The 25,335-nt window shown below is 41.3% G+C and overlaps 4 protein-coding genes across 10 annotated transcripts; 3 read left to right on the top strand and 1 right to left on the bottom strand.

Annotated features, from left to right (window-relative positions):
• The first annotated feature begins 196 nt into the window (after positions 1 to 196).
• On the top strand, positions 197 to 12,138 carry zdhhc5b (zinc finger DHHC-type palmitoyltransferase 5b). Of its 7 annotated transcripts, none has more exons than XM_040119253.1 (12): positions 197 to 398; positions 1,673 to 3,193; positions 3,742 to 3,863; positions 4,107 to 4,264; positions 4,933 to 5,105; positions 5,241 to 5,343; positions 5,511 to 5,602; positions 5,905 to 6,037; positions 6,539 to 6,647; positions 7,019 to 7,125; positions 8,381 to 9,315; positions 9,836 to 12,138. In XM_040119253.1, the coding sequence occupies exons 2-12, from the start codon at positions 3,045 to 3,047 to the stop codon at positions 9,939 to 9,941; spliced, it is 2,187 nt and encodes a 728-aa protein (XP_039975187.1). In that variant the 5' UTR covers positions 197 to 398; positions 1,673 to 3,044; the 3' UTR covers positions 9,942 to 12,138. The 7 variants fall into 7 exon arrangements, with proteins under 7 accessions (XP_039975187.1, XP_039975191.1, XP_039975192.1 ...); XM_040119257.1 differs by lacking the exon at positions 197 to 398 and adding an exon at positions 840 to 922; XM_040119258.1 differs by lacking the exon at positions 197 to 398 and adding an exon at positions 880 to 973.
• A 22-nt stretch (positions 12,139 to 12,160) lies between these two features.
• tmx2a (thioredoxin-related transmembrane protein 2a) lies at positions 12,161 to 17,534 on the bottom strand. Its single transcript, XM_040119260.1, has 8 exons — positions 17,252 to 17,534; positions 17,057 to 17,117; positions 16,151 to 16,264; positions 15,401 to 15,477; positions 14,027 to 14,133; positions 13,122 to 13,187; positions 12,901 to 13,030; positions 12,161 to 12,794 (listed from the first exon to the last, which is right to left on the bottom strand). The coding sequence occupies exons 1-8, from the start codon at positions 17,438 to 17,440 to the stop codon at positions 12,615 to 12,617; spliced, it is 924 nt and encodes a 307-aa protein (XP_039975194.1). The 5' UTR covers positions 17,441 to 17,534; the 3' UTR covers positions 12,161 to 12,614.
• A 193-nt stretch (positions 17,535 to 17,727) lies between these two features.
• si:dkey-6i22.5 (polyamine-modulated factor 1) lies at positions 17,728 to 21,334 on the top strand. Its single transcript, XM_040119263.1, has 5 exons — positions 17,728 to 18,441; positions 19,620 to 19,725; positions 19,943 to 20,043; positions 20,401 to 20,596; positions 21,167 to 21,334. The coding sequence occupies exons 1-5, from the start codon at positions 18,233 to 18,235 to the stop codon at positions 21,230 to 21,232; spliced, it is 678 nt and encodes a 225-aa protein (XP_039975197.1). The 5' UTR covers positions 17,728 to 18,232; the 3' UTR covers positions 21,233 to 21,334.
• A 110-nt stretch (positions 21,335 to 21,444) lies between these two features.
• med19a (mediator complex subunit 19a) lies at positions 21,445 to 25,295 on the top strand. The gene is made up of 6 exons (XM_040119262.1): positions 21,445 to 21,800; positions 22,222 to 22,344; positions 23,138 to 23,271; positions 23,481 to 23,577; positions 23,664 to 23,758; positions 24,874 to 25,295. The coding sequence occupies exons 1-6, from the start codon at positions 21,581 to 21,583 to the stop codon at positions 24,937 to 24,939; spliced, it is 735 nt and encodes a 244-aa protein (XP_039975196.1). The 5' UTR covers positions 21,445 to 21,580; the 3' UTR covers positions 24,940 to 25,295.
• Positions 25,296 to 25,335: the final 40 nt, after the last annotated feature.

Here is a 25,335-nt window from a genome sequence, read left to right as displayed (position 1 = left end):
ACAGCCAATCAAAATCCACCTTTTTTGAGCTGGTTCGTCAGACCACACCCCCTAACCCTCTGATTGGCTGTCCATCCCACCTGGGGGACGATGCAACCAGTTCCGGGATTCCGATGTCGGCCTAGCCAGCGAGCTAACTTGTTTGCTAGCGTCTAACTCAAGGAGGACCTAAACGATCCACACCCTACAGGCAAGACAGCTTGCATGTTCGGCATTAGTTGCTTGTTTTACCTGCTCTTTGTGGTGACCGTTTAGCTAAAAGTAGCCACATTTATCTTGTCAGTGAAAGCTATTCGATTAAGCGAGTGTAAAGCTTCCATGCTAACCAGGTAACGTTAGCTAACTCTTATAGCTGTGGTAAAGGACTGAGCGGTGTCGCAAAAAACTTTCGAGGCTAGGTAAGAGCTAACTGATTATTGAGTATGAGTTGTGGTTAAATCTCTCATTATGGCTCGTTTGACGTAAAACATCGCAGCCTCTGTTTATTAGTTTTAAAAAAGTGAAGTGTAATTTAAAGGGGTTCATTTTTATGGTAGTGTTGTCTTGACTGAATCCTAGTACTGCCCTGGCCTGTTCTTTAACGCCTGGTCTGTTTCAACCTATGGCTCAAAGATGCACTGATAGTCAGTCAGATGTTACAGATTTAAACAAGGCGTCCGCTAGGAAACTGTCAGTGTGTCACTATCCCTCCGAAGACGATGAAATTTGCTCGACCGGTCACTTAACGATGTAGCTTGCGAGTTGCAGATGGTCGCGGTGACATGACAGGCAGTACTCCACACGGAGATTTTAGGATTAACATCCATTATAGTCGAGGGGGATTTGTTGTGGGGCAGATGAGATGATTAACAACAAGCACACTGACACTCTGGCTCGGCCACAGCTCAGTATTTGTCAGTACTGATGATGGCTGAAAAGAGGGGTGTGTCCAAACTATCAGATTACACTGTTAGTCCGGGTCCGTTTTCACACCGTAAGCGGACTAGTTTTTCATCTGGAGTTGAAGGAAATTAACGTGATGTGTGTGTCACGGAGCGTTGTCTCCATGGCGATTTGAATTTCCAGTAGTGGGAGGTGATTAATTTTGATCACCTGAGGGCAATTAGCTGACAGCTGTCTACAGCAGGGTGTTGAACAACGTTGTTTATGAGTAATGGTGAGAAAGGCAGACTAATAGTGAATAACACAAGTTTTTTAGGTCTTTCAGAAGTTGGTTAGTCAGCCTGATTATTGTGAAATCAGATTAACATCTCTGCTTCTCGTGTCTAACTCTGCCCTGTAACCCAACAAGGAAATTAACTTTTGACGTGAAGTTCAAACTTGCAAAATGAAAAATGAACATTTTCAAACATGTCATTATTGTAGGTACTTGCGTTCTCCATTCTGTTATAGTATGCAGACCCATGACTATTTATTTTATTCATTTAATCTGAAGAGTATTTTCAAAGTAGTAATCATTGGGTCTATAAAATATCAGAAAGTAGTGAAAAATTAAATGCCCATCACAGTTTCCTGAAGCAATTGCCTTCATTGTCCAACCGAGATTTTTGATTTACCGTCATGTAGGAAAAGGAGAGTGGCACATCCTTACAACTAAGAAACAGCCAGCTGCCACTTAGTCTAATAAAGTACGAATTTCAGCTGTAATTGCAACTTCTTTTTTTTTTTACAGGGACATCCAACAGTTTACCCCCAGAGGCAGTGGTGAAAGAAGACAGGTGGACAAAGAGGGAAAAAAAGGACTAAAATGCATCAGACTCCATAACATCACTGCTGCACATGGCTTTGTTGAAGAGATGCAAAATGGGAAAGGAGCTCTATCTGCAGAGAATTTGGAGGTGGGAGAGGTCTCTACATACGGCCCCGGCCAAGTGCGGTGACACCTCGGTGAAATACATGGGGCTTCTTTTTGGAATGAGTTGATTTTGTCCCCATATTGGCACAAAGACTGAACGCAGGGGTCTCAAAAGTCCCAGGGGACACTGCTTGGCTATTTGAGCTATTTTACTTGTAAAGGCAAGACTAGACATCATTTCATTTTTTATTTTTATTTCTTATTTTTATTTTTTTAATCAGATTTTGAAAAATAAATTCCAGCTGGACTTTTGTTTGATGTTGAGCTGTTTCCTGCAACTGGTTTAAAAGTGAATTTGTTTGTTTAGATGTTTTCCCCTGCTGACTTAATTCGAAAAGCTGGAACTGTCTCGCCTGCCGCCATCCTCAGTTTCTTCCACCCACCCAGTGCCTAAATAACCTGTTTTGGGACAATCGCAGAAGTCATCAGCACCTGCTACGCTCAATCCTCTGCCTGTTCTCCTCCATGTGCTTCTGTTCTCAGCCTGCTGGCTATCCACCCACTACCTCTTTAATTTTTTGGTCTTTTCTTTTTCTATTCATTTTCTCTGAGAGGCGTAATCAGAACTCGATCACAGTGACGAGCATTAATGTAAACACTGACTTTCAGGAGTGGAGAGAAACCTAGATTGCTCTAATTTTAGTCGCGTATGAGAGTGTCTGCACTTTTGAGTACATGCACAGCAGTGTTAGGGTTGCGCTGGTAACAGGGAACAGCTTAAGATTAGATTTATTTATATTGTTGCACCAAATACATTTACATTAAAGCCATACAAAAATATTTATGAATTACCTAAACATATTTTTGTATTACATTGCTCTTGTGTAGTTTTGCTTTTATACGCTTCTAATAAGATTATGCACACAATTTAAATATTTACAACAAATTGCACACATGCAAGTAGAGCTGTATATTGTTATATAAATAATTCTCCTTTTTTTGTTGTTGTGATTTTTGAGTCTATTAGTGCTGGGAGACATTTTGTGTGTAGACACAGAGAATCCCTCATGTTTCTAATGAGTTGCTGCTTTGCATAGTGTTGGGTTTTCTTTTCCAGTATATAGTAATGGCCCCACCTTCCAAACAAACACCATATTTGCCATTTTGACCTGTAAAGTACCTCTTATAGTAGGTAGACAGTAGATATCTACCTCTCTCTCTCTGTCCCCCCCCCCCCTCTCTGTTTCTGATGCCGGGCTTCAGTGGTGGGGGGGTTGGGGGAGGAGTAGGTGGCCCCGCTTCTGCTCCTCCCCGTCCATTTCGACCCAGCCGATATGTCCCAGTGTCTGCGGCCACCACTTTCCTTGTCGGATCCACCACCCTGTTCTTCTGCTTCACGTAAGTGTCTCTTGGTCCATCTCTCTCATATATGCATGCACACTGGCAAGTAATACAAACATGATGCCAAAGGGTCACATATACTTACACACAGTTGTGTCACTGACTAATGTTTGTACATATTTGTGTTTGATAAAGGCAGGTGCGAATATCCTTGTGTTGATGTGTTTCATCTGAAGATGCCCTGCTGTTTCGAACCCTCTTTTCTCTTGCGCACAGTTCCTCACAATCACAGCTCTGAGCTCCCTTTTTATAATAAGAGTCTTCTATTTCTGGCCACTGAAGAGCTTCACTGGAGCTGTTAGGGGGAACACAAGCACAAAGGCTTATCGGCAGATGTTGATAGAGCATGGAGTGTGACTTGGTCAATTTTCCCATTTGTGTCTTGCCAGCAGGTGCAGGGATTCAAGCATGCTTGTGTATACTCTCCTTGCTGCTTTTTCTGTCCTGAATACAAAGAAAACATGTCAGGCTTTGAAAGACTAGTAGTCATGGCAATGATATGTCAACTTGTTATTTTGTTTTCTTCCTTTTTTCCTGCTGTCCAGGTGCCCGTGGTTGTCAGAGTATTTCTCCTCTGTCATTCCCATTTACAATGCAGTGATCTTCCTCTTCACCCTCGCCAACTTCTGCATGGCCACTTTCATGGACCCTGGAGTCTTCCCCAGAGGTAAACACACAAGAACAGTGTGGATGTGCGAGTCTTTGTAATCATGTAATCATGATGCAGTTCTTTTCAGTACATTATAGATAAATTCAGACTAAAAAGAACACAAAGAATCATCAAATAGGCAAAATATTGCCAGCAATACACTAGAAAATGGAATAATTTACTGTGTTACCACAATGTAGGGAGATGATCATGTATTATGTGGGTACAGTCTCAGTGCCTGTGTGTGACTGTTGTCTGTAGCGGAGGAGGATGAGGATAAAGAGGATGATTTCCGCGCACCGCTCTATAAGACAGTGGAGATCAAAGGCATCCAGGTGCGCATGAAGTGGTGCTCAACCTGCCGCTTCTACCGCCCGCCGCGCTGCTCGCACTGCTCAGTCTGCGACAACTGCGTGGAGGTACACACACACACACACACACACACACACACACACATCCCCACACACACCTAGTGTAATGGGCTTTCTATCACAATTCCATGCAAATATGAGTGAATGTTACACAGGGAAACTGGGTGGAACAGGGTGACTGTGTCTGATGATCTGGGCTCATTTTTTGCTTTTAAATTCTTTCCCCTCAGGTTGCCCTTTTGTTACTATTTGTATATTTTTTTACTTATTGATAGAATGTCAATGGAACTTTTATAACACCTGCTTGGCTTTGTAATTGTTAAAATATTAATATGAAAATTAATGTATCTAAGTTTCAGCAGCGCTAAGTCTGAAAACACTGCTTACATGGTTGCATTACATATACCTGTGTGTGTGTGTGTGTGTGTGTGTGTGTGTGTGTGTGTGTGTGTGTGTGTAATGTGTCTTAGGTTTAATAGAAATTCGTAATTTCACAGTGAGCTTTTATAAACTCCTGCGTGAATTGACTGTGCAACCTAGATCTGTCCTATTCTTAGTTTTCCCTTTGTGAGTGTGGAAGGTAGAAATTGTGTGCACATCTGATTTTGATTTTTTTTTTTTTTTGTAGTTGATGCTTATCATCATTATTTTCCTCTCTGTCATGTCTTTACTGGTGCTTGCACCTTCTTGTCTATTGACCCTGTGCTTTCTGTTAGGATTTTGACCACCACTGTCCTTGGGTGAACAACTGCATTGGTCGGAGGAATTATCGCTATTTCTTCCTCTTCCTGCTATCACTTACCACCCACATCATGGACGTATTTGGCTTTGGCTTGGTTTATGTCCTGCACCACCGCCAACAGCTGGACACACCACATGCCGCTGTTACGTATCCTTCACTTGGCACACTGCAGTCATAGAAATGCAGAACACTTTATGGAATTTTCATTTCTTTTTTTTTTTCTTTTTTCCTTTTTTTTTTTCTGCTGGATTTGTCGTAATCTCCTTGACGTTCTCCTCCCAGTATGGCTGTGATGTGTGTGGCTGGTCTGTTTTTTGTCCCTGTCGCTGGCCTGACTGGGTTCCACGTAGTGCTGGTGGCCCGCGGCAGGACCACAAATGAACAGGTACATAGAAGAGCTGGTTGCATTATCACATCCTACGTCACTGACTTAATTCAGATTCAGTTAAGACAAATGTTTTTTTATTGTATTTTTATCATTAACGTTGGTGTCCATGTCAGCTGGATCGTTTTTTGTTTTGTTTTTTTCTCTCCCACTCCCTCTCACTGTAGGTGACAGGAAAGTTTCGGGGTGGCGTTAACCCTTTCACCAATGGCTGCTGGAGGAATATTTCACATGTGCTCTGCAGCTCCCAGGCCCCCAGGTCAGCCTTCCTCTCGGATCTGTACTCATCTATTTACTCCCTTCCTTTAACACTCTGCTCAACAATTATTCTTTTTCCACTGCCCTTTTCTTTCCACTGCTCTCTCTCCCCTTCCACTTTTCCACCCTCCTCTTTTATTGTTCTCACTTGTCTGTTCAGTTAATGGAATAAATGAGTACAAGCTTTCAGTGTGAGTGGTTTTTGGTGCTAGATTATATTTGTCTTGTTTGAGCAACATACTGTTGTTTCATGCTTGTATCACTTTAATTAGGATTTAAATAAATGTGTATGTCCATTCACAGATACATGGGCCGGTGGCGGAGCCCTCAATCAATGGAAGTACAGCCACCATTTCTTAGACCGCCTCTCACTGAGGGTCAGCTAGAAGCCAAGGTCCTGGACAATGGCATCCAGAATGACCGACACAGCACCAGGGTGAGTGGTAGTTAATCCCACCGACACAAAAAAAACAATGCCCACGTGGAAGTTTTGGATGGAAAAACTGCACAGAATCCCATGTGTTCATGTTATTCAGAAATTATTGCTACACGTTTGATTATATGTATTGTGGTTTTTTTGAATGAGTTTCAAGGTTCCTGTGGTTAAGATGTACACTATGCGTATATAATACAGAAAACCCTACCTCATATGTATACTTAAGACCCGATGTTAGCAGCTTCATAAGTGGATGTTGAGACTGAAAATAGTTTGAGTAAATCGATGAACTTGAAGGTCTAACTAATGGCAAAAACAATGAACAAAGGTTTGTGATACAGAGTTTATCTCTCTAGAAAGTTATAATGACAACAAACATTTGATCCTCTATTAGAGCAGTTGCAAGGTAAACGGTAGAACAATTATCACTATACATATCAATCAATTAGTTTTTTATTGATTAGAATGAATTTTCATTACTTTTTTGATTGTTTTTTCCAGTCCAAGAGCAGTCTAGATCAGATGGAGAGCCAGTCCGCTGATGCAGAGCCTCCACCTCCTCCAAAGCCAGAACTGCGTTACCCTGGCCTGCCCCGTGCTGACACAGAGGGTGAGACATATACAAATACAAATGCATAAGTGACCCTAGGGAGTTGCAGGTATTGCCCTGTTACGTACCTGGCGTTAACATGCATCTTGGGTGATCCGATCACAAGTGGACATTTCTAAGTAGAGCGACCACTTGTGACTGGATCTAACCTCCCCGCTTTATATGCATATAAACACGTATATCATTTCCGTTTGCAAAGACCAAATGCGTTGTTGTTTTTAACTGGTGGGAGGCAGCAAGGAACTTCCAATGCGTAGTCTGCTGGAAATTAAAAGAAGAAATCAAAACAACACCGACCTGGGTCTATTCCTTGGCAAGTTTCAGGCAAACTAAATTGCCACTTTTGTCACTTTTGGTTTCTTGCAACTCAGAGAGCAGTTTGTTGACTGAAGCTCCACCTACGCCATCAATGTACAAGTACCGGCCAGCCTACAACAGCCCAGGAAGGAACCACACTGCCCTCACACACCCCAACAAGGTATATTTCAATTTACACTTGCACAGACCTCAAAGTATCAGGTATCAACTGTTAACATAACATTACATAGGAACTGCCTGTTAATCATATTAAAGGAACAATCAGCTCAGAGTGAAGGGAAGCGCATGTCTGTCTGATTGGAAACACGGACACATAGAAGACACATGTAAATTTAAGTTTTTTTTTTTTGAATACACACAACCTTGATTATTGCATAGCCATCTTTTTTACCATTTGTAAAAGACAAGGGGATGCGCTTATCCTTTCTCCACACACACACACACACAAGAGGTAAAGAGAACAAAACGAACAATATCCCATAGATTACTGTAACAAATGGTCTGGTGGCTTTTATGGCCTCCCCCTCCTAATTTCCTTTGTGGTTAATACCATGCCCCTCTTTTTTGTTTTTACTTTAAATTGATCATTCAGTGGCCATCGATTGATCAGTAAGTCTCAGCTAGTGTCATCTGTGTGTGTGTCTCTTTTGCTGTCTCTGTGTGTTTGAGTGAATCTTTCCTTTCCCCTGAGACTGCATTGACTGGAATGTGTAGTTCATGTATAGTATGTATTTGTATTTCCATTTATGTGTTGATACACACAGTCTTTGACATGCAGTGTCAGTGCTTGTTCAAGCCAGTCAATGTTTCCAAACCAGTAGTGTGATGATGGAGTAGAGCACCGGTCAACCATCCAATTTCTTCCTACCACTTTTGGTTTTTTTTGTTTTTTTTCTGGTAGAATTTATAAAAAAAAAACATTAAAAAAAAAAACTGGGCAACACCTTATTTTTAGTCGCTCTATTTAGCATTTATAAGCAGTATACAACAATTAATAAATTGAATTAATAAGTATAACACTATAATGTAGTTGTCAACAGATATGAGTGCTAATGTATTTGTTGATAACTATATCTCCTCCTGTGGGCACCCGTAAGTGGAGGCTTCTGTATGAACTGATAATGAACGGTAGTATAGTAAAATAGCTGAAATAATATGAAATAATATAAAATTGCTGACAAAGGGCGTACATTAATGAACACTTCAAAATCTCCTTATAGCTGCTTAAAACTACACTATAATGTGTTATAAACCTTTTATCAAATGTTTATACTGCTTAAAAATGCTAATTACGGAAACTACAAGTAAAGTGTTATTCATGCCCCTCCCTTCTTCACTCTCGCCTTCATCACTTTTCCTTACCCTCTCCCCTTCTCTGCCTTTGGTCTGTTTCTTCTCCTCTCTCCTCTCCTCAGATGATTCGTGGGGAGAGTCTTGACTCTCCATCTCCCTCCATCCTGCAGTCCAGCCGTCAGCCTAGCTACCGCTCTGAGCCGAGCAGCCTGGACGGGGCCACAGTGGTGGGGGGAGGTGTAGGGGTGCGCAGAGGGGGAGGGGAGAGGGGTGAGGGCCCCGGAGGCCCTGGTGGGACTGCTGGGGGGGTGTCGGGGGGCATGTCGGGTTACTCCCTGACAGGGCGCTCCTACACCTCCTACCCATCTTCTCTCATTCTGTCCACTGGTGGCTCACGCTCCTCCAGCCTCCGCTCAGCGCACACAGCACATAACCCGCTGGCCACGCTCCAATCAGAAGGCACCACAGACACCAGCTACAAAAGCTTGGCCAACCAGACGCCTCGGAATGGCAGCCTGTCCTATGACAGCCTGCTGACACCATCTGAGAGCCCAGAGTTCGAGTCAGCCGCCCACGAGCTGTCGCCGCAGAAGCCTCATGCTCTGTTTCCCTCGGCGACTATAACAGGCCAGCCTGAGGTGGTGTCACCCAGTACCCCGCTGCAGGGCTATATGTCGCCCTTCCTCTCAGCTCAGATCGCCCAGCAGAGGGAGGGGCAGCTGCTCCAGGGTTCTGCCACTTTTTCCTCCCCCCACAGGGCATACCTGCGTGCCGTCAGCCCGCCCCCTCCCTCTTCCGCTGGGCCTCCTGAGACCCAGCACCTGCTCCAGCATAACCAAGACTCCTCTTCCCGAGGTCCTCGTAACCCTTCCTCCTCATCCTCATCCCCTGGGGTTCGCTCACTAGAGCCTGCCGTTTCCCCGCCACCTCGAGGCCTCTCCCTCAGCAAGTCCCAGTCCTACACTGGGGAGGCAGGGCCACAGCACAAGCCTCGACCCGTAGGAGGAGGCAGTGTGCTGGGAGGGGGAGGAGCCGGAGGAGGGCAACAGGCTCCACAGTGAGTAGTGATCCGTCGCCATATCCGTCAGCCTGCTGCTCTTCCTCCTCCTTTTCCTCCTAATCCTCCTCTTCTTCCTCCCTGGTTTGTGTCAGCCCTCCTCTTCCTCTCTGATCTGTGTGAGTCTTCCTTTTCCTCCTTCATGGTTTACAGTCAGTCTTTTTTAATGTTTAACAGTTGGACATGTATGAAAGTTTTGTGTTCAGCTGTTGGTCTGTGTGGATTAGTGTTAAAAGCATGCCAGTATGTGTTTTGCACTGTGAAAGCATGCCTAACCACGCTGCTATATTTTTGTCCTGTAGCCTTTTTTGTCCTTGTCCTGTTCTTACTCACTCAGTATAGTTACCGAAAGCCTTACAAGATCATTGGTAGAGAAACATTTTGCTGTTTGTGCTTGTTTGTTGTTATTTTTGAAGTAGAACCACTCACCTCCACATCCCTTTCTCCTCTTTCCTCATCCTTAAAATGCGCCCCCCCCCCACACACACATCCCTCCCCTTCCTGATGGCTGTCCAATCAGATCCACCTCTCGCCCAGTCTTGGCCAATCACACCACATCCAAACCAGGGGGCGGGGTGAAGAAGGTGACAGGTGTTGGAGGGACCACTTACGAGATATCGGTTTGAGTGACAGATGTCCTCCATGGTCTATCACAAAGAGGGGGAGGAAAATTCACTGGACTACTTCGACTTGTCTCTTCATTGAGCTGGATATTATCCACGACTGCAGGCTCCTGAAAAATGACGGTTTTCCACTGCAATGGACTAAAGGAGGAATCCTGTCTGGTACTCACTTTGTTATCTTTGTAACACCACTGGCCATTCTTCAGCCTTTCAGATTTGAACAAAGAGGAACTGGGGACACTGGTTAATTTTTCACAGGATCAGTTCATGTCCATTTAGCCACTTTGTGAGCCATAGACTGATGTGACTGTATCATCACGGCTGGGTACAGGTATGTCTATAGAACACGCATAGCTATTCAATGATTTGCTGTTTTACTTTGGTACATTAGCACAGTACAGAGTACTGACAGCGGTGTCCAACACGTAAGGAAAGGATGGCCTTTATCCAGTGGATGTAAAATTAAAGAGGGAGGATTGAGGACTGTTGACCAATAGAAACGTCTTCTTTTCCACTGTCTGAATGGCCCACACAGCCTGTTAATTGATAAGAGTAGTGGAGACAAGAGTCCAACCTATAAACACAGAATCCTTTTAGTTTTATAAATCTTTTTTTAAATATTGTTTTATATACATGTATAAAATCTTACAGATTACTATTGGGTCAAATTGTCAGGTATTGAAGATAACTGTTGATGAGGGTGGCAGATGTACTGTGTGTTATTATTCACAAAAGCGATTTCAAATCAGTTGCCTGTTTATATTTGATGGCTGCATCAGCCATTCATGAGCTCTTGCTGGAATGTTCATTGTCCAAAGAGAATGATGATGATCCTTTGGTGGATAGCTGAAGTGGCAAATAATTGAGCTTAATTTTTGAAAGCCACAAAGAAATTCTGAATCACGATCGCAGCACAAGCATCTTTGTGGAATGTACGCTTGTAATGTTTATGCTAGAGACATTATGCAAAATCTGTTTGTAGCTTTAAGATCATTGTATGTCTTTTTGGTGTTTTTTTTTGTTTTTTCTTTTCTTTTCTTTTTCTTCTTTTCTGTAATGTTTTGTCTGTCAGTCAGTTTAGATGCTAGCAGAACCTTGTACCTTTTAACGGATGGCCAGCCAAATAGGGGCAGCGAGGGAAGGGCTTATTTATTTCACCAGACAAGATAACCTTGTAGTTCTGGACACAATTTCAAACCAGTCTCTACCACTTTGCTCGGTTTTTTGTTTTGTTTTGGTTTGGGGTTTTCTGAGCGAGAGAGAGAAAGTGTTTTTTTTTTTTTCTGAAAAAGCTTATAAATGAAATTGTGAATGCAATACACCACTGAGTAGATTTTTAAGGGGGGACTGGTTTGCAACTGGAGACTGTGTTGATTTGGTTTTTTGCCTTGAGACCATTCATAGTGAAACAAGCGCATTTTTTTTCTATTGGTTTTTATTTTTTACACTTTTCTGAGGAAAAAAATTAGATTTTTGTTTTGATTGATTTGCTAATTTAAAAGAAAAAATTATGTAAAGGTACAGTTTTTTTTTTTTTTAACTCACAGATATGTCGAGAAAGGAATTAGTACAGGAAGGGAGGTGTGTATGTGAGTTTGTCTTTCAGGATTGGGCATTACAGTAAAGGGTGTATATCTTTTTCTTTCCTTCTTTTATAAAGGCCCACAGCTGTGTGTGCAGCAGAATGTCAAAGCTCGATTAAAGTAGCACATCTTTGGGGGAAAAGTACACGCTTGAAGCACACAAGTACCATTGTTCAACCCAAGCAACTGTGTTACAAGTTTTCAACCCTCCCGGGCTATGTCTTTGGTGTGCATGTGATTTTTGTTTGTTGTGCTGAATGCTTCACTGGCGTGCAAATTTGTGAGAATTTTGTCAAATGCCTACCTGGTTCATGTGTGGGTGGTAACAAGAAAAGATGTATCATTAATGGCAGAAGCAGCCGTCGCGCAGAGATAAAGAGAACCTGTGTTACTTTTCTTCCTTCTCTGGCCAAAGATGGTGGCCATTGAACAATTTGAAACTATGTGAGTATAATAAGTATACTTCTATGTGAGATAAAATATCGCTATTGTGGGCTGTGATGAATGGAACAAGTTTCACAAATATCTGTAACGAGTACATTAAAGACATTTCCAAAATGGCCTTATCAAGAATTTTTAAAAAGATGTCTTCTCAGAATAAAAGGTCGAACTGATGAAAAACTGAATGCGTCATGAATCTAAACTGTGCACACAGCCGTTTTTATTTCAGTTTCACCTCTTACCTTGGTTTTGAAATATGACACATCAGTAAACATACTAGTTGCAAAAATACAGGCAGCAAAAGTTGACATGCAGTGATGACATGTTGCTGAAAGTAGCCAAAAAACAATCATTACAAAAAAAAGGCATTTGTTCTTAAATAACTTAAGGTCTGTAATAAAATGTCCCCAAATCATCGCTTGATCTTTTGCATGGCTGCATTCAAACCACACTGCATCATACCCCGTCAGACCAGGGAAATGTGGTCCAGCTTTTTTGGGTATTTATTTGCCACAGTAAAGACTTAACTTAGAGATGACATCTAGCAATGGTTGAACCCATTTCCTTCTCTTCAGCAGTAACATAAGGCATGGCAATGCTGGAACAAAAGGAAAGCCTTCATGCAGCCCCTCTCTGAAGCATCCTCTTCACGTCACTGGTCTTTTTTGCTCTCTGTGGGCTGCTCTGGGGCGTTGGTGTCAGCGTGGAGCTCGTCGCTGCCCTCCTCCGGATGAGAGCCGTTCTCCTCCTGTCCCTTCGCGCTGCGACCTTTGTTCAGCTTCTTGGATTTCTGGAAGAGCTCGTTGAGGTTGAACTCTCGGATGATGTTTTCCTAGGGATGAATAAGCTTCATATTAGCGTGACTGTGGGCATGTGGAAGCAACCAACACCTAGTCAGTACGAACTCCATGCATTTGTTACAAAGAGAACAGGCACACCTCATTGAAGGTCCAAGACACTGCTCTTCCTTTGTTGTCCACCATTGGACGTCTCATAATTTCCCGCCCTCCCTGAAAAAGCAGCAGTGAAGGCAGCTGCTTGGCCAGAGGGGAAGTACTAACCCTGTACCTGTTGAGAAATAATTCATGGGGCATTAAATAGCTGTGCTCAGAGAATCCGTCAAAATAAGGAATGTTTGGAGAGTATACAGAAACAATACCTCTCTGAAACCTCTCCAAAGCGTCCGATGTCCACCTTCCCAAACCTGAGTCCAGCACAGTTGTACCTGCAGTACGTAGGGGAGACATGCATGAGACATTAAGGCCTCGAGTCATAACTGCAGCCTTGTTCAAACATCCAACATGTAGTCTGTTTTGGGAGCGCATTTCACTTAGTTTGTCCTGCAGAACCCAAACATAGCAGTTTAATCCAACAATGTGACTTGATTACAAAAGGAAACATTAAATGCATTTTACGAGGAAGTTGCAGCTTATTTGTTTAAAATCTGAACTCTACACGTGTAAAATTTGGGCAGAAGTGCTGCCTGGCTCATGAAAGGGAGTTATTAAGCCAATCTTTCAGAGAGTACATGATTTCAAAACAAAACACACTATTACAGTACTACACAAACCAGAAGTCTTGTCTGTCTCACTGACAGAAACCTCTGTCTGCAGCTGGTATTATGTAAATTCAATTAGTTTACATTTCAGCTCTAGGACATCAAAGTTTATGGTGCATTCAGAACAAATATGAACTCAAATACTATCTTAGCATTTAGAATGCTCAGTCCATTCAATAAATACTTTGATTCTTAAGTTATAATTATTTATTGCTAATAAGTAAGTTGTCATCTTCTTTCAATATACTGTAGTTTCTGCAAAGTATCAGACATCGTGGTTGCTTAAGTACAATTGCAAATGGTGATTTGCAGGTTTTTTGTAATCAAAAAGGTGGTTTTTGCAGCTGTTTTGAACACAGCTCAGCCAATCATAACTAAACGTCTGTTTCAATAATAATGACAAATAAACTTCAGTGACTGCATCTGAGAAAGCCAGACAAAAACATTGTAAACTTGATCACTGGGAGTGTGAGAACCAGCGAGAGTAAAAGTAGGCAATTTCTCACTTAAGGGAAAGGTTGGCAAAGACGGGAGCGAAGGACTGGCAGTCAGAGGACCAGTTGGCATAGCATTCAACGATCCAGGTGACGCGACTGTCCCTCTGCAGCTCCTCCTAATGACTCAATCACACAAAATTAGATTAGAACAGATTAAGCAGGTGTAGATCTCTGTCATTCACGCCAACTCACCTCCAGCGCTGGGGCGTCATTAATTAGAGAGGGCGAATATTTTAATGTTTCAGTTTCACATGTCTGTCATTCAATTACTATATTGTAATTTTAACTGACGTACTAAGTACATTTACACAAGTACTGTATTTAAGTACAGTTTTGAGGTACTTTTATTTCACTTGATAATTTTCACTTTTTACTTTTACTGACCCCTACATTGCAGAGGGAAATGTTGTATATTTTTATTGTATCTATTTTATTCTACGATATTTGTTTGAGAGCTGTCGTTACTTCTCAGTTAAAGTTTTTATGATTAAGATTTTGTTATTGATTAATCAACTGCTTTCCAACTATTGTGACCTGTGACAAATTAGAAAGGCAACAACAATAAAAAAAATGGTCAGTTGGGGCCCATTTGTCCCAGATGTCTGGGTTCCACTAAAGTGATTTCCCAGTAGCTTTCATTTAAACACCTGCTCTAAGAGGTCATATTATCCATTATTTCGTAGATAAATCAAAGATTAGAGAAAAGTCCAAAAAAATTAATATATATTTGTGTAGCAGAACTGTTTTTTCCTCCTTTCTACCCCATTATTTATCTGATGACCCTTTGTGACTCTTAGGAGGGGCCTGACCCCTGGGTTTGAAACCACTGGACTAAACAGACCTAACTAGTAGCTCCATCCCGAGCAGATACAACAGTAACATGCTGCTACACAGTGATGCATCAGTATTAACAATCTAATAATATCATGTATACTAATATATCAGTCGCAGGGGAAATTTCATTGCAAAATGAGAACTTTAACTTTGATACTCTAAATACATTTTGCTGATAATACTTTTGTACCTTTACTTAGGCAGTACTTTTACTTGTAATGGAGTAATTTTACATCGCTGTATTGGTTACTATCACTTAAGCAAAGGATCTGAGTTCTTCTTCCACCACTGGACCTTCCAGATTTGATGAACACTGTCCAAAACACAGTCATAACACTTATCACTGCATATGAATACTTGATTAACCCATAAACATCTAAGGGATACAAGAGTCCCAACAGACTGTAAGGAAAGTGATTTCAAAGCTCTTATTTCACAAATCAGAAGCCTGTGGCACTACAGTACATTCAAAGGATCTTCTTACATCATGAAAGATTTACAAGCGTTTAAACAACGGCAATTCTTCATAGTCTGTAGTGTAACACTCACATCTATGGTCTTGTCACTGAAGTACTTGATGTACTCCGGGCCCATGTAGAGAGGTGGCTTACAGGTCATGACGAATGCTGGAGACACGGCATAGATAAACAGACTGATATGAGGTCAAAGAGGTTTCCAGTGAATGGCTAAATGTAAGTTTTGTAATTTTCTGAAGCTATGAAGATCTCAGTTAAAAACCCTAAATACAGTGTTTGAACTGAAATCAGAGCTCCATTAAGCTGTAGTACTGATGGTCTCAATAAGACCAGTGTTGAGAGGAAACATCCATAATAACACAGCAGCTACAGCTGCAGTTCACAGGTACCTCTCTTTTGTTTTCGTCTTAACCAATCCCCCCCCCCATTTTGGCTTATTTTATGAATATCTAGCATAGAAACTGTAGGCGATCCAAGTCAATATCTGGCTTTAATAAGGTCCCGTAAGGAATTGAGGGTTTCCCAAAGTGTCTCATTATTGCAAAGGTCACATACGTAATGAGGTTGCCCATAGTTTAGGCACTCATCTACTGTCAAAATTGACTATTACACAAAATGTTTCAGGATCCTTCCCTGCCTCCCACCTCCGCTATCTGTAGTGGGGCCACTTAACACCAAAAGACAAATTGCCCCATCTTGAGGTGGAGTTGATGGGTTGTTTATAAGGAACCCTACTGTAATAGTCCGTACATATCCCTGCCCATGACTCAAATTTCGTCGTGAGTGGGCCAGTATTTGTATCAAAGGTTATGAGGGCACTGACCAACACACAATGCGAGGTAAAGGATGCCGAGCCGGATGTCCAGCCTGAAGAAGAGGATAACGTTGGCCACTTTACTGAACAGGAACAAGTTGCCTATGTGCTGCTCCAGTGTGACTGAGAAAGGGAGAGAAGAAGAAGAATAAGGGAGGAATAATAAATGAAGCAGGTGAATAACCTTCAGCCTGCCGATACAAGGTCAGAGGAAGGGCAGATTACACTGCAACTGTGACGTTGACACAACAAAGCAAAGCAAAGTTTTTCTTAAAGCGCTTCCTTGCTGTGACTTAGTGCAGGGCTTCTCACCTCAAGGATAAGAAAAAGTTACACATTAGGCCACATATACCTATTTGGCTGAAGCAAGTTACACATTATAAGAGACAAATACCCAGTGTCCTTGCTGCTGCGGCGGGGGGTTGCTCTTTCTGTGCAAAACCTCTGGGGTAAAGATCTTGGGAAATACTTTTCTTTTATGTCTTTTGGAGGGTAACCGGCTCCTGAACTGAACATCATTGTCTTGGTGCACAGGCCACATGCATGTGTAGGCCACTTTGATGAGGAGACTGTTTATAGTGTAAACAAACACTTGTCATGTTATGACAGCAGTTGGTTTACTCATAGACAAGTGTGTGTGTGTGTGTGTGTGTGTGTGAGAGAGTGAGTGAGTGAGTGAGTGAGAAAGTAGGCTTGGTAGGGGCATTAACCTCCCACAAGGCTCCAGGGCTAAAATTTGTTGTTGGGTCCCTATTGACTCCACTATACATGGCAACGTCATTATAGCTCTGAGAACCCAGAAACCAACTAGAGTACTCTAGCGCTGAAATGACTACTCTATTTATTAAATTAGCTGATTGAAGGAAAATTAATTAGCAAAAAAAAAATTGATAACTGGAAGCAGTGGTTACTTACTGGCTCTCCTGTTCTTCATCATCACTATTGCGCTGAGAAACATGAGAATCTCCATTTCTCTCTGTAAAACAGAAGCACAAAACGGGAAACTACTTTGTGAAAAGTGGGTGAATCGTCTTACAGCCGCCAGCCGAAGCCCCACCATATTTAGCAGCAAGCAGCACTGCAGCGCAACCCTCCCCCCGGCGTGCTCACCCAGTCAAAGTCGCAGGAGTTGCCGTCCTCCCGCTGGGTCGCCAGGTGCTCGCACAGACCGGGAGCCTTTCTGACCACCAGGAAGGCGACGGTCATGAGGAACGACGTGATATAATACGGTTTCAGCAGCCATTTGTAAATCTGAGGCAAGTGGTACAAGAAGGTACAGACGCCTGTGATTAGACCCATGTTGGCAGAGGGGACGGTCAACACACCACGGGGTTAGAGGAGGAATGACAGCTGAGGCAACTGACTGGACTGGATTTGAACTGCGTCTGCGCCAGAAAAAACGCTTTCGTAGTTTCTGGACACAGCGTTTTGCCGTAGATTCGTAGATTTTATATATATATATATATATATATATATATATATATATATATATATATATATATATATGTATATATATATATATATATATATATATATATATATATATATATATATATATACACACACACACACACTACACATATAATTAGTTCAAAATAAGATTAGATCTAGTATCCAGTCAGAACCTCACCTTTGCATGCCTTGCAAGTTCAGTCAGGAGGAATGCAACTATGTTCTGCAGTAGCAGTTCCTAGCCACGGAATTGAAATAAGCAAACACACATCACATTTCTAAGTATGTATACCACTGACATTTTAGCCATCAAATTATTATATTTAAACCACACGAAGTTCTGGTCTGTAGTGACTCAGTGTCTGCTCTGTCTAGTCCTAAATCATGTACATCTAGTAATCGTCAGGACTTAGTGTTTGAAATAATGACATACTGGACTATGGGGAAAGTGGAATTTCTTGGGTCAGCTTCCCAACGGGACTAATGGGAAAATCTGACAACTCGGCTACTGTAGGAGTTAATCAACACCAGCAGATGGCAGTAATGCAGCACTGAAGACGTCAGTTGCTCTTAAACCTCGAAGAAGAAGAAGCAGTCGATTTGGCGGTTATTGCAAAACGTAAACAAACGAAGCTAAAAATGGAGGCCAGCGAAGTAGCAAGTCAAAAAGAGACTGTAGAGAACGCTGAAAATGAGACAAATGAGGCCGCAGGAGAAACTTCCTCAAAGATGCCAAACCCTGCATCCGTGTGTAAGCCGTCCGAGGACACAGGAGCTCGGTATAACAGGCTCAAGTTGCTCGACAAGGTGATGCAGAAGAGCCTGGAAAAGTTCATCGACTACGCCAGGTACCGGGACTTCTGTGTTTATGGTGCAGAACTGTCCCGAAACGACGGTGAAAGCCGTGTGTGCAGCAGTCCCAGTTTGTCGCTATTATTGGTCGTCAGAACTGTTAATTTCACTACATTTCAAAACGCATATATTGCAATTTTTCAATTGGGAGCTCAATACTTTGTCGCAGTGTTGGAGAGAGCATTCAGATCCTTTACTGACAGATAAATACTCCATTACAATTAAATGCCCTGCTTTGAAAATGTTACTGTGGTAAAAGTATGTAAGTATATTCAAAATTTACTAAAAGTATTAAAAGGAAAACAACTTAATACAAAATTACTCCTGTGATTGTTGTGCTACTATATATTAATCACTAGCTAGATTATTATCACTCATGTATTAATGTGTAAGCATCATTTTACAGTTGTAGTTGGTTGAGATGGAGCTCATATTTAACCTATATTGTATAGGACTGCAACCGTTGATTATTTTCATTATGGATCAATTGATTATTTTCTCGATTAATCGATTGATTGTTTGGTTTGTAAAATTTAAGAAAAATGTGAGAAATGTCCATCACAATGAACCAGAGCCCAAAGTAAGAACTTAAAGGTGTATGTCTTGTCCAAACAAAAAAAGATCAATTAATTTATTAAAATTATTAAAAGGAAAAGCAGTAAATTTTCACATTTCAGAAGCTGGAACCATGAAAACCCTGTTTGACATTTTTATATGAAAAATGACTTTTGATGATTAGCAAAGTACTTGCTAATTAATTTGCTGTTGTCAACTAATCATTTCAGCTCTAGTACTTGTAAATACTGTTGGGGAGTTTAAGATGAGATATAATATCGTATTTTTGTATGCAAAAATCTTAATTTGTAAAGTAACTAGTAACTTCTCTCTGATTATTCTTATTATCAACTCCTCTCAAATAATTCAATTTTAAATAATATACAGTGACATATAGAAAAGCAGCAAGTCCTCGCTGTAAACAGTCAATCTTTGACATTTTCTCTTGAGAAATGACTTAACAATTACTCAGTAATCTAAATTGTTGTTCTGCCGATCAACGTATAGGTTATCAAACTAATCATTTCAGTACTAGACTTAGTTATCCAAGAAAAGGTCCAGAGTTTTTTGAAAAGCCACGCTTCGCTGCACTTTTGGTTGACACTGCTTTCACTAACAGTTTTAACAGATTCGCAAGCACGTTTCGTCCGCTGTACAAGAAGAACCCTCAGAGGATGGAGAGCATTCACAAGCAGTTCATAGAGGAGCTGCGGAGGACAATACAGGTGTGCACCACAATACATTAATACAATGTACAAAAATAAACAAATGGGAGGTCTACTGCTCTTTTGTTTGTATTATATATATATATATATATATATATACAGTACGCACTGTTCTGCTTAACTTTATTTTGACTTGCTTACATGAATTCCTGTGTGTGTGTGTGTGTGTGTGTGTGTGTGTGTGTGTGTGTGTGTGTGTGTGTGTGTGTGTGTGTAGGAGGACATCAGCAGACTCATTGAAGAAGGCCGGTTAGAGGTCAAACTGAATGAGCTAGACAAACTGGAGCGTGCTGCCAAGAACAATCCAGACCCTGCATGGTTAGTAAACAGCAATAAAAACTCTTTACTTTATAGCACTCTCCTATGAAATGCTCGATTGTTTACATGTCAAGCTTTTGATTATACTGTATATGGTCAGTTTTACTGTAAACCACTTTCCCCTCTCTTACAACATCTGAATTTTGACATCCATCCATTCCAAATGACCACGAATCACCTCCTGACCTGCATTTTGAATATTTTATTGTCTCAACGCTTGTATACACTGTATTTTACACTCTTACAGTATGTGTCATTAATGTAATATAAATTCATTGCCCTTCTTGCACTGTACATCACCAATGGGATTAAAATACAAAACATTTCAAACCTTTACTATCTCACTTGCTCTGTTAGGCGGCCCAGTGGGGTTCCTGAGCAGGACTTTTGCAGTTTTTTGATGCCCTACTATCAAAAGCAGGAGGCTTACATGCGACTGGAGCTGAAAAAGATCCAAGCGGAGAATGCTGCACTTGCACAGAAGGTTCAGGCTGGCAGAGAGAGTGTTGCTCAGACTGAAAACCGCATTTCGGCAGCTGTTGAAGAGTGGAAGGTAAAGAGTGGAAAGAGTGAAGATCAGTAAAACAGCAATTAGAGCTGGAAGAGAAAGCATTCACAAAAATTATATTTGCTGTGTTTATTTTTACACTCAGTAAAAGGATGCACATGTAAGCAAGTATAAACCATATCTCTTTTACAAGATACATAGAAAATACATTGTTCTAATTTTATTCTGTTTGATTCTGTACCAGCTGTTTAATATACCTGCATTTCTCATAATCTGCATTTTACTTCTTGGGTAAATTAGTTTACCAGGGATTGGTGATTGAATATCTAATAAGGGACCCTAAACTTTATACAATTCATTTGGGGTTTTCCTTAAATTATTGAAATATTTTAATGAGTTGTTATTCTCGTTTCCATTTAAGGACGTTTGACATATTTATTATGAATGGAGCTTTATTGCTTCTAGACCACATTTGGTTAATTTTGAAGGACAGGTATTGCTGAGGGCCAAAAGATATCTGAGCAGTATAACATAAGCAGAAATATAAAATAGATGTTTTCCTTGAGTGTTAACAGTTTTGCTTTTGTTTTTGTTTTGTTTTTTTCTCACTTTTAGGCATCGGTCACAGAATTTGAAAGGCTTGCGTCTTCTCTCCGCCCTGCTGATGTCTTTGAAGTGTGATCTTCAATTTGTTCCACGAATAAACTAATTTAACTGTACATATTGATTTTTGTTTACTATGCATGTTTGTCTGAAATTAAACTTGAACTATTGAAAATGAAATTAAAGTTTTGCTCCTTCAGTGATTATATCCGTGTGGGGCAACATACACCAATCATTATGGTAATGTGCCTGTTTATGTCTGGTATTACGGTACGTTGTACATGAAAATAATGCCACAAAGAAGTGAAGTCGAGTAGTTGACACTCGGATGGATTCACCGTGAACCTCAAGCCCACAAATAACAGGCCAAAAAGCTTGAAGAACCCCGTTTTTTCTTCCCATGTAAATGTATTATTCGTGATAGATATGACGGAAATGTTCTCAACTCTGTTCGGGCAAAATGAAGCTCAGGGACCGCCGGGCTCGTCGTCTCTGGGTTTCGGACCGGGAAAACCTCCGCCGCCGCTACCGCAAAATCAAGTTTCCATGGCGGGGCAGATGCCACCGCAGCTCGGGGATGAAGGGCCTGCTCTTCGGAAGCCTGGAGCCATGAATGAACCTTTCTACTTACTGCGGGAGCTACCCGGTATTGTTGGACTCGCACAACTACTGTGTGCTTCGTGTTGTATATTTCGTAAATTTAAAGAAAGCGATGAGCTTCCGTTAGAGGTTGCTAAGCAGTTTGTAAACAGTACTAGCCAACAATATAAGTGTTACCGAAGCTAGTTACCGGTATTAGCCAGCCTGTTTTTCATCGGTGGGTTGGTGTTTATTTTTTTTCTGTGACACGAAACATTTCCAACTGATTTTCCCATGATTTGGTACTAGTTCGTGTTTTAAAGTTAGGACTTATGTAACTGCTGTTATCACTGGAATGAGCATACCTGAACTAACAGTAGCTCCGGTTGGAGCGATATTTTTACCTAATTTGAGAGATGTATAATTTAGTGATAGGTGACCGTGACTTCTAGTGAGTGTTTGATACTGATATGAACCCGTGTGTTTAGTGGGAAACGAGTTAACGGGGAACACAAACCTCATCACGCACTACAACCTGGAGCACGCCTACAACAAATTCTGTGGGAAGAAGGTGAAGGAGAAACTCAGCAACTTTCTACCGGAGTTACCAGGTGGGTGTATGTAGAAACGAATGTGGCCTGGCAGCCAAGTGTTAGTGGACGGGGCTGCACACACTTCATTAGAACAAATAAGTGGAGTTGAGATACTGATTTATGGTCAGTGTAGGACACCAGCTCCATATCCAGAGTGAGTGGAAATGGAGCCGTTATCTTAAAGGGTCAAAACTTCACCAACACTCGCAGTATTAAGAACAACTTAATTGTGAGACTGTCGCGTTCCAGCTTGTAACCTTCATCAAGGTAATTAAAAACATGTTTTGCCTCTTTTCCCACTTTTATACTAAACCTACTAATCAAAAGATGACCCAGATGAAGGACACAAACTGAAATTCTTCGGTGTGACTATGGAGCTATTCTTAATACTACAAGTGTTGCTGGAGTTTTCAGTCTTTTAAGACTGCTTCTGTAACTGTTACCCCAAAAACTACACCACACCTATCTCCTGTAGACGTTGAGCAATACGTAGATGTTACATACAAGTGTAAGACTGGTCCAGCATTGTGATTCTGATCTGATCTGTAAACTTCCCAAAATAGCAAATATAGTGGTGAAAGTAATAACAGCTCAGTGAAACCCCTAACATGCCACTGCTTTTGTTTTCTGACAATTACTTGCCATCCAAATGCCTCCAGACTGATTGTTTAATTGTGAGCACAGCTGAACATGTCCTCATAGCTGTGTGTTCAGTGCACACCGCCTTGCTCTTTCATTGCTTATACCGTATTTCGATCTCTGCCAACTTCCCCTCCTCATTCCAACTTGTTTCTCTTCCTGTGTGCTGCAGGTATGATCGACTGTCCGGGCACTCAGGATGGCAGCTCATTGCGCTCTCTGATTGATAAGCCTCCAGTGTGTGGGAACTCCTTCAGCCCACTGACCGGCGCTCTACTCACAGGCTTCAGACTACACACAGGACCGGTAAACCAATATACGACACATGCACACTCACAAGATGTAAAGTCACACACATTTTCAGCATGCTGACACTAATTACTCAAACTATTAACAACATTTATCTTTAGTTAGAATATTCAGGCCGGCTTGAAACCAGGATCTTTCATATCTTAATTAGATTGTTAAATTGAATACCTAACATGCATGCGTGTTTTTGTCTCTGTTTTTCCCAGCTTCCAGAACAGTATAGACTGATGCACATACAGCCTCCAAAGAAGAAGAGCAAACACAAGCACAAACACCATCGACCACAGGACCCACTACCACAAGGTATGACATAAACTATACCTATGCACAACCAAAAAGAAATGTAACGTGGTTTCAGACCACTGACCTGCTTCTTTTTGACATCACAGAAACTCCATCAGACTCTGATCCCAAGAAGAAGAAGAAAAAGAGGGACGACGATCCCGACCGCAAGAAAAAGAAGAAAGACAAGAAAAAGAAAAAGGTAAGAAAATCTGTTTATCAAGACCACAGTAATTCACAAAATTGCCTGTTATGTGTTATTATGGATCCCAGTGCTATCACATGGACAAACATGGAAGTCCATCCAAAACCCTTATCCTGACCATAACCGCGCAAAACCCATACCTAAACTTTATTATCTTAAAAGTCATACCAAATACCTAGTATTTCACCAAATACCAAAACATTTCCAGTTTTAAACTACTGCATAAACTTAGAGCTGTGTCGATTTTTGGCCTCTAGGGAGTGAAAGAACTGAAAAACTAAGTTGCATGCAACAGCCGTGACTTATTATTGCTTAATAGAGCTAGCAAGCCGTTTCCAACTGAAATGTACAGTAGACAGGTAAAGACATTATCATCCCATTGGGGTCATGTTCCTGCACATCTTACAAATGAATAAAAAAATTCAGCATTCACAGGTCTTTTAGCTTGTGCTCTTCATAGATGTCTGAGAAAACATCTGGGTCTTCAGCTTGCTTGATATTTAACTCACCAGCTGGTTCACTAAGTGTGTCTGTCTACTTTTTAGTGCTGGGAAGGTAGTGTACAATATTTTTTGGTGGAAGCAGATATGGGGAGACCAGTTGAGCCTGAACCATACAGTAAATGTGTGAGCCGTAAGAGAAATAATTTATTAAAATACAGTTGCAGAGTTTGGTTATTTGGGCTTTTATTGGGCTCACTAAGAGCCATCCTTTTTCACACTGCACATAGTAATTTGAAGAAATGTTAATGTAAAAATATCGATGAATGCAGCTTTAACCATCTGGTTTGGTCTACTAGTCACCACTTCTTCCCACAACTCCGATGGGATCTATAATTTTGCATCACTTGGTCTTTTCAGAGAACATTTTCAGCTCTTAAAACAAAAGTTCTGAGGTTCACTTTTCATGAATCAGCTAAGAATCCTGTGTCCCTGGGCATTCATTAATCAGCTTGTGGTTGATCAGAAGAGTTCCTATCTGTTGCTTAAGCATCTCCAGTCACTTGCTCATAGTCCCCACACACAGGCACAACTATAAAGCCCAGTCCCACTTGTATGTCAGGAATGAGCATTATTAAATATGTGTTTTGCTGATGCTCTGTCCCCCTCCAGAACCGCCATAGTCCCGACCACCCCGGCCTCGCTGGATCACAACCCAACAGCAACAGCCTCAGATAGACAGGAGCCCACTGTGTGCATGCCTGTGTTTCGATGCGTGCGTGAGTGTGCATTTTGTAAGAGGATGCGTGTGTGTGTTTTACAGATAATTGTATTATTGAGAGTATGTTTAATGAGAGAGGGGATGATGCTAGTGGTTGTATGATGTATGTGAGTGAAAGGAGGAGCGACACAGTGGATGTAGGTGATGACAGGAAGACTTGTTACAGAACAGTGTAAAAGGCAGAAAGATGCTGATGAGCTGTGTGGTTTTATGAATGACTGAGCAGGCACTGTATGTATGTCCCTCTTTGATTTTGTTGTGATATCTTTTGACCATAATGCCAAAATCAAATAAACTTTGGTTATTATCTTTGTTTGTGTCTCCTTCTAATATTTTTTTTTTTTTTTGGGGGG

Source organism: Xiphias gladius, chromosome 23, assembly GCF_016859285.1.
Source record: "Xiphias gladius isolate SHS-SW01 ecotype Sanya breed wild chromosome 23, ASM1685928v1, whole genome shotgun sequence".
In the NCBI taxonomy this organism is placed as follows: domain Eukaryota; kingdom Metazoa; phylum Chordata; class Actinopteri; order Istiophoriformes; family Xiphiidae; genus Xiphias; species Xiphias gladius.
Note: the sequence above shows the minus strand (reverse complement) of the source record. Positions and strands in the feature narration are given on the sequence as shown.